Source organism: Neurospora crassa, linkage group II, assembly GCF_000182925.2.
Source record: "Neurospora crassa OR74A linkage group II, whole genome shotgun sequence".
In the NCBI taxonomy this organism is placed as follows: domain Eukaryota; kingdom Fungi; phylum Ascomycota; class Sordariomycetes; order Sordariales; family Sordariaceae; genus Neurospora; species Neurospora crassa.
The window spans coordinates 3,454,064-3,465,774 of record NC_026502.1 but is presented as its reverse complement, the minus strand read 5'-3'; the positions used below and the strand labels follow the sequence as shown (position 1 = coordinate 3,465,774).

General features: G+C 51.8%; 3 protein-coding genes across 4 annotated transcripts; 1 reads left to right on the top strand and 2 right to left on the bottom strand.

The window, feature by feature from the left end:
- Positions 1–100: 100 nt before the first annotated feature.
- On the bottom strand, positions 101–1,051 carry NCU08497 (hypothetical protein). Its single transcript, XM_011395314.1, has one exon. The coding sequence runs from the start codon at positions 876–878 to the stop codon at positions 207–209; it is 672 nt and encodes a 223-aa protein (XP_011393616.1). The 5' UTR covers positions 879–1,051; the 3' UTR covers positions 101–206.
- A 2,629-nt stretch (positions 1,052–3,680) lies between these two features.
- On the top strand, positions 3,681–7,937 carry NCU08499 (GTPase-activating protein GYP5). The gene is made up of 4 exons (XM_958335.3): positions 3,681–4,527; positions 4,674–5,016; positions 5,082–7,225; positions 7,301–7,937. Exons 1-4 carry the CDS (start codon positions 4,303–4,305, stop codon positions 7,367–7,369), a joined length of 2,781 nt encoding a protein of 926 aa, XP_963428.2. The 5' UTR covers positions 3,681–4,302; the 3' UTR covers positions 7,370–7,937.
- Positions 7,938–9,423: 1,486 nt separating this feature from the next.
- On the bottom strand, positions 9,424–11,452 carry NCU08500. Of its 2 annotated transcripts, none has more exons than XM_011395315.1 (5): positions 11,254–11,452; positions 11,066–11,132; positions 10,994–11,001; positions 10,671–10,853; positions 9,424–10,599 (listed from the first exon to the last, which is right to left on the bottom strand). In XM_011395315.1, the coding sequence occupies exons 2-5, from the start codon at positions 11,119–11,121 to the stop codon at positions 10,238–10,240; spliced, it is 609 nt and encodes a 202-aa protein (XP_011393617.1). In that variant the 5' UTR covers positions 11,122–11,132; positions 11,254–11,452; the 3' UTR covers positions 9,424–10,237. The 2 variants fall into 2 exon arrangements, with proteins under 2 accessions (XP_011393617.1, XP_011393618.1); XM_011395316.1 differs by having other exon boundaries at positions 11,313–11,452.
- Positions 11,453–11,711: the final 259 nt, after the last annotated feature.

Here is an 11,711-nt window from a genome sequence, read left to right as displayed (position 1 = left end):
TGAATAGGTTTGCTGTGCGGGGAATGAAAGTTTGGGTGACACTAGAAAAGTTCAGATCAGATCAGGGGCAAGCACCTTGTTTGGTTTTGAAATAACCATGATTGTTTCCGCCCAGCATTGAACCCTAATTGTGAACTTCATTCATCCAACAGTGCGTCCTGCCCCTAAATCATCTTGAATAAGTCTCGCGGCGTTTGTCGTTTACTTTACACGTCTAATTCGCAATCCCTCTTCATTTCGCACGTGCTAAAGGTAGAAACTCTCTCCGAAAAGATAAATTGCGGGCCCCGGCTTAGAATCGGAGGTTCTCTTGCTGGAACCGGCTGAATGAATAGCCTTAGGCTTAACAAAGCAAACTTGGTGACGTGACATTCGTGAATTGGCCGTGGTGGCCATCTCGGCAGTATGGCGATGGACAAACTGGACAAACCCGCATCCATCTCGAAGTCGAAGTTGTCGAATGTCTCGAAAGAGTCAGTTTTAGGGTCAACTTTCGGACATATCGTGAGACGATGGTTGGGCCGCTTGGGTGGGTGCGATGGGCGTTGAGCCACAAGAATCCACGGCGCGAGCGGTAATGGGCCTGCAAGCGCTGGCATATTCGGCTGGTGGAGCCCCTTCAGCTCGTCAATGGTGTATCGCCGAGCAGACATGTTGAGGCTGGTGGGATTCTTTCCGGTTCCATCATCAAAAGGCTGGCGCGCGGCGTCAGTTAAAGGACAAGTGAGCAAACTTGCCTCATAACGAGCTGTTGACTGGTTTGAGTGGCTCAAGACGACGGATCGAGTCAAGCTCAGCGATGGAGAGCTCGGGTTCTTGAGCGCCTGGAAACCAGATGGCATCATGGCCATTTTCCCGCACTCGGTTGGCAGTGCCATTGTTAGTGGTCTCCCCTCTTGCTTGATCTTGCTGAGTTGGGCACGTGAGGCAGTGTTCCTCGCTGAAGCATCTTCAACAACTGGTGATGGTGGTTGTTGGGTTTCAGGTGGGAACAACGGCAGGAGAATTATGTCCCAACCTCAGGATCCGTCCCGGCAAGGGGTGCGGTTTTGTCCAGTCTGTCCATTGCCACGGTGCCGAGATGGCCATCAACCAGATGTGGGGATATCCGATCGGCAGTTCATGCGTCCGTCTCTCCTAGGGCCGCTCCCAGAACAACTCCGGAGCACCCTGGCCAATGCTGTTCATGGCGTAATTTTGGAAGTTGAAGCCACGTGGGATTTCAGTCGGTTGCTGGCCGTTGGTGGCCGGGATGAATGTGGAATCACGGAGTGATAGCTGTTGGACAAGTATTCAACCGGGTGGGCTGCAATTGAGGAAGTCGTGGGTACTCTGGGTGCGATGACGGTAGGAGAACGGCTATTCTGGTCAAGAGGTGGATGATTGGGGTACAAATTGTTGTCCAGGTTCAGGTTCAGGTTCAGGTTCAGGTCCAGGTTCAGGTTAAGATTTGGTGATGGGAAAGGTTTGTGGCAGAATCGGTTGTCAAGAACCTTGCAGTCTGCGTTCGTGCGTTCATTTCGTTGGTGTAGCACAAAGCGCCTCGGGTGATTTGCTGCGATATTGGCATCCTCCAATCTCACGATATCTTCAAGTTCCAACAGCAGTTTCAAGGGGTAAACAGAGCCTCTAGTGCCAACAGAAGTGACATCAAGGTTTTGGGTCAAATCGGAGTAATATCCTCATCGAGAGCTTCATCGAAGTGCCGTCAAGGTTCTCACCTCCTTCCTTATAGCCAACCAGATTCTCAATGATTACCACTTTTAAGGAGAGGATGAAAGGAAATGAAGGAAGGGGGTGAGATGCTTATCTGTCTCACAAACTTGGCACTTGTATCATGGACACAACTGGGACACTCGCCGCTCGGCCTTTGCAGTTTAGGCTGTGAGTATTGTGAATGGCCGCCATTGACCTCGTGATCGTGGAAGCGAAGAGAGCTGAATGACTTGGAATACATGAAGTGAAATGGTGTGTTTTTGGCGAATATATGGATGTTTCTTTGACGTAGCTGAACATGACTCAAAACTATCAAGTGATTCCCATACTTTCTTCTCATTCCGTGGTGTTTAGTGCCTGACTTCAAGCTATGCATGTGAAAAGAGGTTGGACACCAGGAATCGCAAATACCTCGACTCTGCCGTTTCAGTATCTCTGCAGCAGCACAGCGCAGAGAGAAGAAAATAGAGAAACAAAAACGCTGATGGAATGACTTCCACCGTCAGCACTATGTGCGTGAAGCTTTGTGTGACTTGTCAGTTGAGTGTACAACTGAATATCGAAGAGTGTCTGTCTGGTCAATGTATTGAGCCGTGTTCCGAATGTTTACATGTCGGATCCCAGTCTCTCAGCACCTTGCGGAAAAGGGGGCGTCAGCCGCCAAGAATCTAACCACCCACCATCCGCCAATATTTCGGGCAAGGGGACAGGGGAACACGGATAACAACGGAACAGACGATTTCTAGATTCGCTTGGTTCTTCTAGAAGGTGGCTGACCGCACAGGGCTGGCACAACGGCATCTCGGTTCTTGGCTATTTTCGACAAAAAGGAGAGGGCAAGGCGAGCGAGGGCTTAGGCGGATCCCGAACCTTGTTCGTGGCCGAGTTTTGGCGAAATGGGCAATGCCGTCTTTGACATGATGTTTTGGGAATTTATTGAGGCAAACGGGTATCGTGGGGATTCCAATGCTCTGGGTTGGGTCGATGGGGTTTCCGCTGTCGATCAAGCAGACATGGCTGGTATTTGAAGTTTATCAGATGAACCATGTACCTATGCCGTGTGTCTGGACTCTGGAGAAGGTGGTGAAGGAGGTGTTGCAACATTGTATGTAAGTGGAAAGGAGGGTGGAAGAAAACGGCGAAAAGCTCAAGACATTCCAATGCATTTTTGCCGATGATTGGCGCATTTCGGCAGATCCATGCCCCTCATCCGTTTCAGAAAAACCGCTGCGCATACCATTGGGGAAACCCCCCCATGTTCCCCATTCTATTCTAGACTTTTTGTCCCGCTGTGGACGCGCCATCTCTTGCACTTTATAGACGCCGCCAACCAGCCGATGAAGGATGTGCATCGAATCATGGCCGGCGAATGTTTATGGAGTGAACGTGTTTGCGGCCTCACATTTGATCGGGTGGCTTCAGTTGCTTTGACCTGAATATCGACTTTTTGTGTGTGGAGAGAATAAGCACAAAAGAAGGAGGTTTAATTGCATCTCAATGCCGTGGGAGTTCCTTGTTATGCTGTACATAGAGATACGTATGTATATTACTGTACGGCGGGTGAGTGTAACGCAGGAACCTCAAGGGCTGCAACACTGACAGCTGCTGTCTACCATATACTAGTGTAGAGTGAGATACCTAGGTAATGTATGCCCTGTCTGTCATGTTGATAGTAGGTACCCGTCTGATCCCGTATGTAATAGTTCGTGGTGGCCCTGAGCACACGAGCAAGTGCGGTGAACAATGACAAAAGTACGGTAAACAAAGTGCGTGGATTGTGGTGGAGTGATTAGTCTGCTAGGTACCCGCGACTTGACATCGGCCCATTTTAGAGCCTCAGTTAGTGCAGGCTTGGCGTACTGTGTACCCCGAAATCTCTCAGGGGACGACACACTGACCGACCATGGACATTTTGCACTTACAAGCATCAATCATTCTGCACCCAGACTCCTCCCCTCCCACATCACAGACAGACACACACACACACACAATTCGTATCACGACAACAGCAGCAGCAGCAGCAGCAGCAGCGGCAGCGAGTCGACCTGCCCGTTCCTCCAGACCACCTAGGCACCTACCACTCAGACTCTCAACAACAGGTAGTACTGCCAGTGATTCCTGTCTTGTCTTGTCTTGTCTTTAAGCGGCCCTGTTTGCAGCACTTGCCCCCGTCATTGATCACCCATTGTCGACCAGTGGAAAGCGACTGGAGTAGTCGAGCAGCTGTGTGAGTGAGGGGTGTGTGTCTTGTCTCTCTCTCCCTCCGTCCCTCTCCGCCAATTGAACATCCAGCAGCCAGCCAGCCAGCCAGCCAGCCAGCACTTCCACGCACTTGCTTGCTTGTATTTCCGTTTATCAATGGCCAGTCGCTCCGCCGCGTAAACAACAACCACTACCTTGCCTACCTACCTACCTACCTACCTACCTACCTACCTCTAGTACCACACACCACTCACTGCACCCACCACCACCACCTTACTTGTCGCCCGCTCTCGCCTGTCCTTGTGTCGCCGCCTCGTATATTGTCCAGAGCCGGAGCAGCCTGTGCCTATTCCTTGGGTTTCCACCTCCCAAGAAACAACCGAAATGTCGGCATCCGAAGTACAGGAAGGGGCTGCTGCCCCCCACGAGGCGGTCGCTACCAAAGAGATGCCCACGGAGACGGTTCAGGAGGTCACCCACGAGCACGAGAAAGAGGACGCTGCTTCCTCTCCCGTAACAGAGACAAAGGACAAGGACTCCCAGCCCGACCACCAGCGACCAGCCTCTCTCGCTCCCACCAACCTGTCCGACCCAGACGACAAGGACACCGTAAGTCTCCCTTTCCTTCCTCAAGTTACCATGTTACCTGCCCCTAGGGAGGTACAAGGCAGTGCAACCCAAAGCAACAAGAGTACTGTACTATACGAGCGAGTGCTGACCAGCGACCACAATCATGATTATTGCCCATCATGCAGGATACGTTTGAAGATGCCATCGACACAGGTTCCGTAAGGTCCCTAACAAAACGCTCTTCCTCGTTTCACCGCCCGCGCTCCCCATCAATGGACGATTCTGCCGCCGCCGACGCCGACCACGACGCCCGCTCCCACACCACAGAGACACCCCAAGTTCCCAAGACAGCAGAGATCAAGGAAGAGGAGCAGGAAGACGTCTTCGAGACCCCGGCACAGGAGCAGGAAAGCAAGTCGCTACACCGCATCTCGCATGCTTCCAAGGTTTCAGAGGCGTCCGCTTTCTCGGCTGCATCGCTGGACGATGTAAGCCTAAACGATAATTCTACAATTGGAGACAAAACAGGTACGTTGGAAGCTGCACGCACAGCCAAGCAAAACCCACCAGACTGTACTGACAAGGGAACCCAGAAAAATCCCTTGATACGGCGCCTTCGTCAACCAAGAAGCTGTCAATAAGCAGTATAGCTAGTGCCCTGCCCGCCATGCCGTGGTCACCTTCCGCTACCGACGAAGCTGTAAAAAGCCCACCCGCGGCCGCTGCCGCCGCTGCCGCCGCCGCTCCTCCTGCGCCTGCGCCCGCAGCCCTTACTCCGGCACCACCGCCTCCCGTCACCAGAAAACTAACCAGCCCCTTTTCCTGGCTGTCCAGGAGTTCATCAAAGGAGCAAGCCAACCCACCCCCACCGCCAGCCGCCGCAACGGCTCCAAGACGGAATACCGCCAGCTCTGTTGCTACTCTCTCCAGCAACCCCGATGGGACGTTAGGCAAGGTTGACGAGGAGGGCAATAAGAACACTCTCAAGGATCGCTTCAAGCAATTGCGCCTAAGAGAGGAGGGCAGCGCGCCCACGGGAGACGATGACGAGAAGAGCTCTACCCCGGAGGAGAAGGAAGCAGTCCAACCCCCTCCGTCGCCGCTTCCACCAACTCCCAACCCGGCTCTCGCACCCGGTACCGCATCCGGGGTCACTGCTGGCCCAGCGGGCTCCGATACTCCTGTGGACTGGGATCTGTGGCAGACGGTTGTGTACGAAGGTCCCGCAGCTGTTGCTCGGACAAGCCCTGAGCAGTTGAAGGAGGCCATCGCGAAGGGTATCCCCAGCGCCATTCGTGGAGTCATCTGGCAAGTTCTGGCACAAAGCAAGAATGAGGAACTGGAAACGGTTTACCGAGACTTGGTTGCGAGGGGCACAGACAAGGAGAGGAAAACTGACAGGCAGAGCAATGCCTCAATATCACTGAGTAACGGCGGCAAGCCGAGCGGCAAGGATACGCCCTCTTCTGCCTCGTCAGTTCACTCAGAAAAATCTGGGCCCAACGGAACCGGCGCTCCTTCTCCGACAGAGAAAGACGCGGAAGCCCTCGCCAAGGCCCAGGCTCTTGCCGCGGCGGAGCGCAAGAAGAAGGAAAAGGAAGATAAGGAAATGTTGTCGAGGCTCGAAAAGGTCATTAGAAGGGATCTGGGCGCTCGAACGAGCTATTCCAAATTTGCCGCCGCCCAAGGGCTTCAGGAGGGCCTCTTTGGCGTGTGCAAGGCATATGCTCTCTTTGACGAAGCCGTCGGCTATGCCCAAGGCATGAACTTCCTCGTCATGCCTCTTCTCTTCAACATGCCCGAGGAGGAGGCCTTCTGCCTGCTGGTACGACTAATGAACCAATACCACCTTCGCGAGCTCTTTATCCAGGACATGCCCGGTCTGCACAAGTGCCTCTACCAGTTTGAGCGCATACTCGAGGACCTCGAGCCCGCTCTCTACTGCCACCTCCATCGGCGTGGCATCTCCCCTCACCTCTACGCCACGCAGTGGTTCCTCACCTTGTTTGCCTACCGCTTCCCCCTGCAGCTCGTTCTGCGCATCTATGACCTGATCTTCTCCGAGGGTCTGTCGGCCATCATCAAGTTCGGCATTGTGCTCATGCAAAAGAACGCGACCGCCCTCCTCGGCATGTCCGACATGTCGCAGCTCACCACTTTCCTCAAGGACCGTCTCTTCGACGTCTACATCGACGCCACCCCGTCGTCCAACTCAATCCTCGAGAACGGCTTCTTCGGCTCCAGTTCCGCTAGCATCGACAAGGAGGTCTACCGTGCCGACCAGCTCGTCCGCGACGCGTGCGACGTCAACATCACGGCCGAGCTGCTCAAGGAGTACGGCAAAGAGTGGGAGGAAAAGACCAAGGCCGAGAAGGAGCGGGAGCAGGAACTCGAAGGTCTGAAGCAGGCCAACACCAATTATACGGTCATAGTACGCCGACTCGAAGAGCGCATCGAGGCCGTGGATCGTGAGCAGGCCTCGCTTGCGACGGAGCTGGTGAGGACAAAGGTGGAGAACGAGGAGCTCAGGGATGAGAATGAATCTCTCAGGGGCCAGGTGAAGGAGCTGAGGGTGGTGATTGAGCATCAGTCAACGGAGATGGAGAACAAATGGAATCTGGAGCGGGACGATTTGATGAAGAGGAACGAGAAGGTGCATCAGGAGAATCAGAAGCTGGAGAAAGAGCTGGCGGATTTGGAGGAGCAGTTGGTGCAGACCAAGTTGCAGTACGCTGAGGTAAGTTCTTATATTTCTTGTCAGGGACAGAATAATCGGGACAATGAAAAGAATGCTAACTCATTTTATGAGCAGATCAACTCGGCTCATGAAACGCTTACTAGGAAGTGGGCGGATCTCAAGAGGCAGGTGCAAGCTGCTTGATCGAGGATCGCGGTATGTGGTGTGTGATACGCGGTATGGAATACGGTGTGGTGTCTAAGAGTTGAATTCGGTGTTATTGGACAATCAGCCTTGTTGTCTTGTCATCTTCTACGAGAGAAGGGATAGACGATCAAAAGAACCATCACAGTAGCTTTGCTTTGCGTTGCTTCTTTACATGTTGGGACATGGATGGATACCTCTACCTTTAGATAGTTGTCGTCCTCAGGTTGTGTTGGTGCATTCCATACCTACTGTTGTTTGTTTAGTACCTTGCCATGTCCTGTTCAATTAGGAAGTTGACTACCTCTTATGGCGGTTCATTTTGGAGGGAATGAAAATCAGGGAGGGGGACAAGAAGGCAAGAAGGGAAGAAGGGAAGGGAAGTGAGGCATTATACATAGACGACAGAGGGACAGAGAGAGAGACAGGGCACAAAAAGGGGGGAACGAAAGGGTGGGATGGGAGAAGATGAGAAAGCATGAGGTAGCAATGAAGAAGCATGAGAGAACAGAGCATAAGGAGAAAAACAGCATAATTTACAGTTACAATGGGCATCCTAACAACATAGCTATCTTATCCATTTCGTGTCAAGTGCGATGCGATGTCTGACTACGGTTATTCCCTCAACCCCGTCAAGTCGGTACATGTCATACGCAATTGCCCAGTTTCGAAGTATAGACTACATAGTAGCTCTTCCACGTACGTTCAGCTCTCAAAAGAGTCTGGTACCTAGGTAGGTAGACATAGGTACCGGGAACTGTTTGAGGAGTTCATACCTACCTCTAGGTACCTTGGAGGTAAACAGAAAATCAAGGTATCTTAAGTACTCTAAGAGTCTGTGGGCTCTTTAAACTTGGTGATGAAAAGAAAAAAAAAACAGTTTTTTAGTATCTGTAAGAGCAATGAGATCCGCAAGAGAGGGTAGAGATTATCAGCAGAGTTCGCTGTTTACTTGTGGGCATCAAACGGAACTGTACCCGGTGTTCTATTATATATCCTTCTACCTAATCATCCAATAAGACAGCGTGGAGTTATTGTGGAACTGTCAGTCAGTCAGTCAGTCAGTCGGTGAGGAAGTCAATGAGTATGGAAGCTACCTTACCTAGGTAGGTAGGTAGGTACATATGGAAGCTATATATAGGGGGGGGGAAAGAGTTGGAAGGTACGGAAAGTCAGAACGTCTGAACGATGTAGAAAAGGAAGATAGGTAGGTAGGTAAGGAAGAGAAGAGAAGAGAAGAGAAGTCTTGAAAAAAAAAAAAAAAAAAAACAATTCTATACTAGAGGTATGCATAGGTACCTAGGTAGGTAGTTGGTATAGTCATACATACTTTGACAGAGTAGTAGCGTTCGTTGTTAATCTAAAACCTAGGTAGTCTAGATTATGTTTTCTTAGAGGTAAGTTTTTTTTTTTTTTGAGTTTTACCAAGGTTGTGATTCTCGTGTGTTCTCCTGTCCCCCCAGCCAGCTCTCGAGTTGATTGTCGAGGTGAATAAGAGCCGTTAAAGGGGAGCGGAGGGGAGCGGATCGACGGAAGTTTTCGATATGATGTTTGAGTATCACTTTGTTTCTTTCAGGGACCTGAGTACCTACCTACTCAACAGTCACTACTATTTGAGTCCCTGTCTGTCTAAATTAGCTTGCTTGTGTGCAACTTAGGTACTCACGTTCACCACGACCGACGTTCGACGAGTTAGTACCTACCTACCTACCTACCTACCTACCTACCTACTATACTTCCTTATTCTTATGATGAATTATTAATTTTCCGTCTCTTCCTTACCTCCTTCAAACCCTCCCTTCTTTCTATCTCTGTCTATGTCTAAGTCTAGTTCCAAGTCTAAGTCAAGGTCTAGCTAGGTTTATCCCACAGCTGCTACCAAACTCTATGATAGGTTCCTCACCTAGATATACTTACGAGAAAGTTACGTATAGAGAGATAGAGCTTCATGTGTTCTTTCTTTGTGACTTTGCTTTCGTCCATTCGTCCGTCCGTCCGTCCGTCCGTCCATCAGTGAACAAAACTTTGTAGGCAGGTATTCAAGTGCCTGGAAGAGACCAGGGGCTAGGGACTAGGGAGGGACTAAAAAGTTAGGAGTTGGGAGTTAGGAACAACTTGAAGGAACCGTCAATTGTCAACCATGCATACATATATGTGGTCGAAACACGACAAAGAAAAAGAATTATCGTTATGTGAGAGGACTTGAGGAAAGACGGAGAGGACGATGGAGTAGATAAGTTAGAATTGCCTTAACTTGATTGTGCACAGAAGGCTTCGGCTGGAAAATTTACCTGTGCGTACGCCTCCCTAAATGATATTGAAGCAACTCAGTTGGCCGAGGGAAAAGGCAGGATACCCTGACGCATCTTCTAAAAGACAGGCGGAGGTGGTCGCTGTCATATGGCAATCGATGCGTTCGATTTGGAAGGCGTTGAACACCTGCAAGCTGTTCGGGCTTGAGAATACATGCGAAATAGATTTTTCATATCAGACCTCCTCTAGACCAAGATCGTACATCACAGATTACGGCAAGTATCAAGAAAATTAGTGAAGTGAAGCTTTGGATTGACTCGGGTGGCTGTGAATTGTCATGGTATCTCTCATTATCCCGTTGCCCTCTAAACCCCATTTCATGCCTTTTACCGAAGAAACGAAGCAGCGAAAGGGAATAAGCAGTGGGCCGCCATCTTTTTTCAGACGACGGGGAACCACATGTTGGTCCTCGTACCGTTGCGCATAGCTCGCACAGCAACGGACACGACAGACTCGACAATCGGGCGGACAGCCGACGCGAGCCTGGACCCATCAATCCATCTTCCTCCCTGATCCTCTTGGCACAGCAAACTCCTCCCGGCAAGGGCGAGACGTTTACTTGTGGAGCTTGCGCTGGTAGAAAGCGAGCTCCTCACCCTCGAGGATGTAACCGTCGCAGCGACCGGACTGGCCGGGGCGGGAAGAGATGACGGCGTAGAGACGACCGGCCTCGAACTGCTTCTCGAGGGCGGGGTCGACCTTGCCGGCGGCGGCGAAGCGCTCAGCCTGCTTCTTCTCGACAGACTTGGACTTCTTGACCTCCTCAACGACCTGACCCTGCTTCTGCTGGCGACGGCGACCGAGGGGCTGGCCGTAGTGGGCCTCGTACCACTGACGGAAGGGGGCAGCGTCGATCTGGACAACAGCGGACTTGGTGAGGGTGTTGGTACGGACGAGCTCGTTGTTGGAAGGGTGGTCTGGAAAAAGGCCACAATGTCAGCTTCTGAACGGTTTTCCCTAACCTGGAACATGGGAGCCAAAAACTTACACGCGACAACGATCACACGGGTCTTGCGAGTGCAACCCTCGGAGGCCCAGGCGAAGTTACCGGAGTCGAGACGGAGGGCACGGTACTTGTGGTTACCACCGCGGGTGCGGACGGTGTGAATGCGCTTAGCACCGATACGGGTGTTAGCGGGCTGGCGACCCGCCTCGAAGGCTCTCTTCTTCCCTGCCGCGTTTGTCAGAAATGGTTTCTTTTGTACGCGTCAAAACAGGCTCAGAACGCATGGGGTTCAGTCAAGCTCTGCATTTCTGCTAGAGCATTGACCTCCCAAGCGGACCTTCGAGAATATTATAGAGTATACGTACGGTAGTAACTGCAGGCAGACACACGTTAGCTGGATTACAGACAGCGTTTCAATAGGGGTGGGATGAACATACGCGCGCTTAGCACCGGTGTGGGAGCGCTTGTGCCTGGAGTCTCTGGAGATACCCATTTTGCCGGTTCCTGAAGCGGTCGATGGTGGTTAGCTTTGCTGTCGGTCGTTGTCCGTCGTCGACTTCGAAGGGTGGTTGTGGGTGTTGCGAATCAGGCACGCCAGCGTGCCCCAAAGCGCGAAACTACTAACTTTCTCCTCGTTGGGCGATTGATGGGGATGGGGATTGGCAAAAATGCAAATGTACTCACCTCGTCGTGGATCGTTGACGGTGCGGTTGCGAGGTTGTGATGGCGGTGCTGGCGGCGGTCTCAAAGTCGATTTTGGAAAATGTGGGTGTGGAAATTTCGCGGACTCTTTCGGCCACAAGTTTAGGCGGCGCCGAATGGACCCATAGCCCTAGGTGCTTTTCTATCACAAGTACCCTCGTACCTCTGCACGAGCCACTATGCCAATACATTGACGTCTCGAATCAAAGTGGGGTCTCCTTCGCCTTGCAGTGTCAGCCCGGCCCAGGCTTCCAGCTCGAATTGCAACCTGCCGGTCGAAGCCTTGTTGGAGCGGACACTTCAGTGGATAATGTCCCCGCCAGCTTCTGCCCCAGCCGTCCGCTGAAGTGCCCACTTTGGCTTCGTTAGAGCCTCCAACAA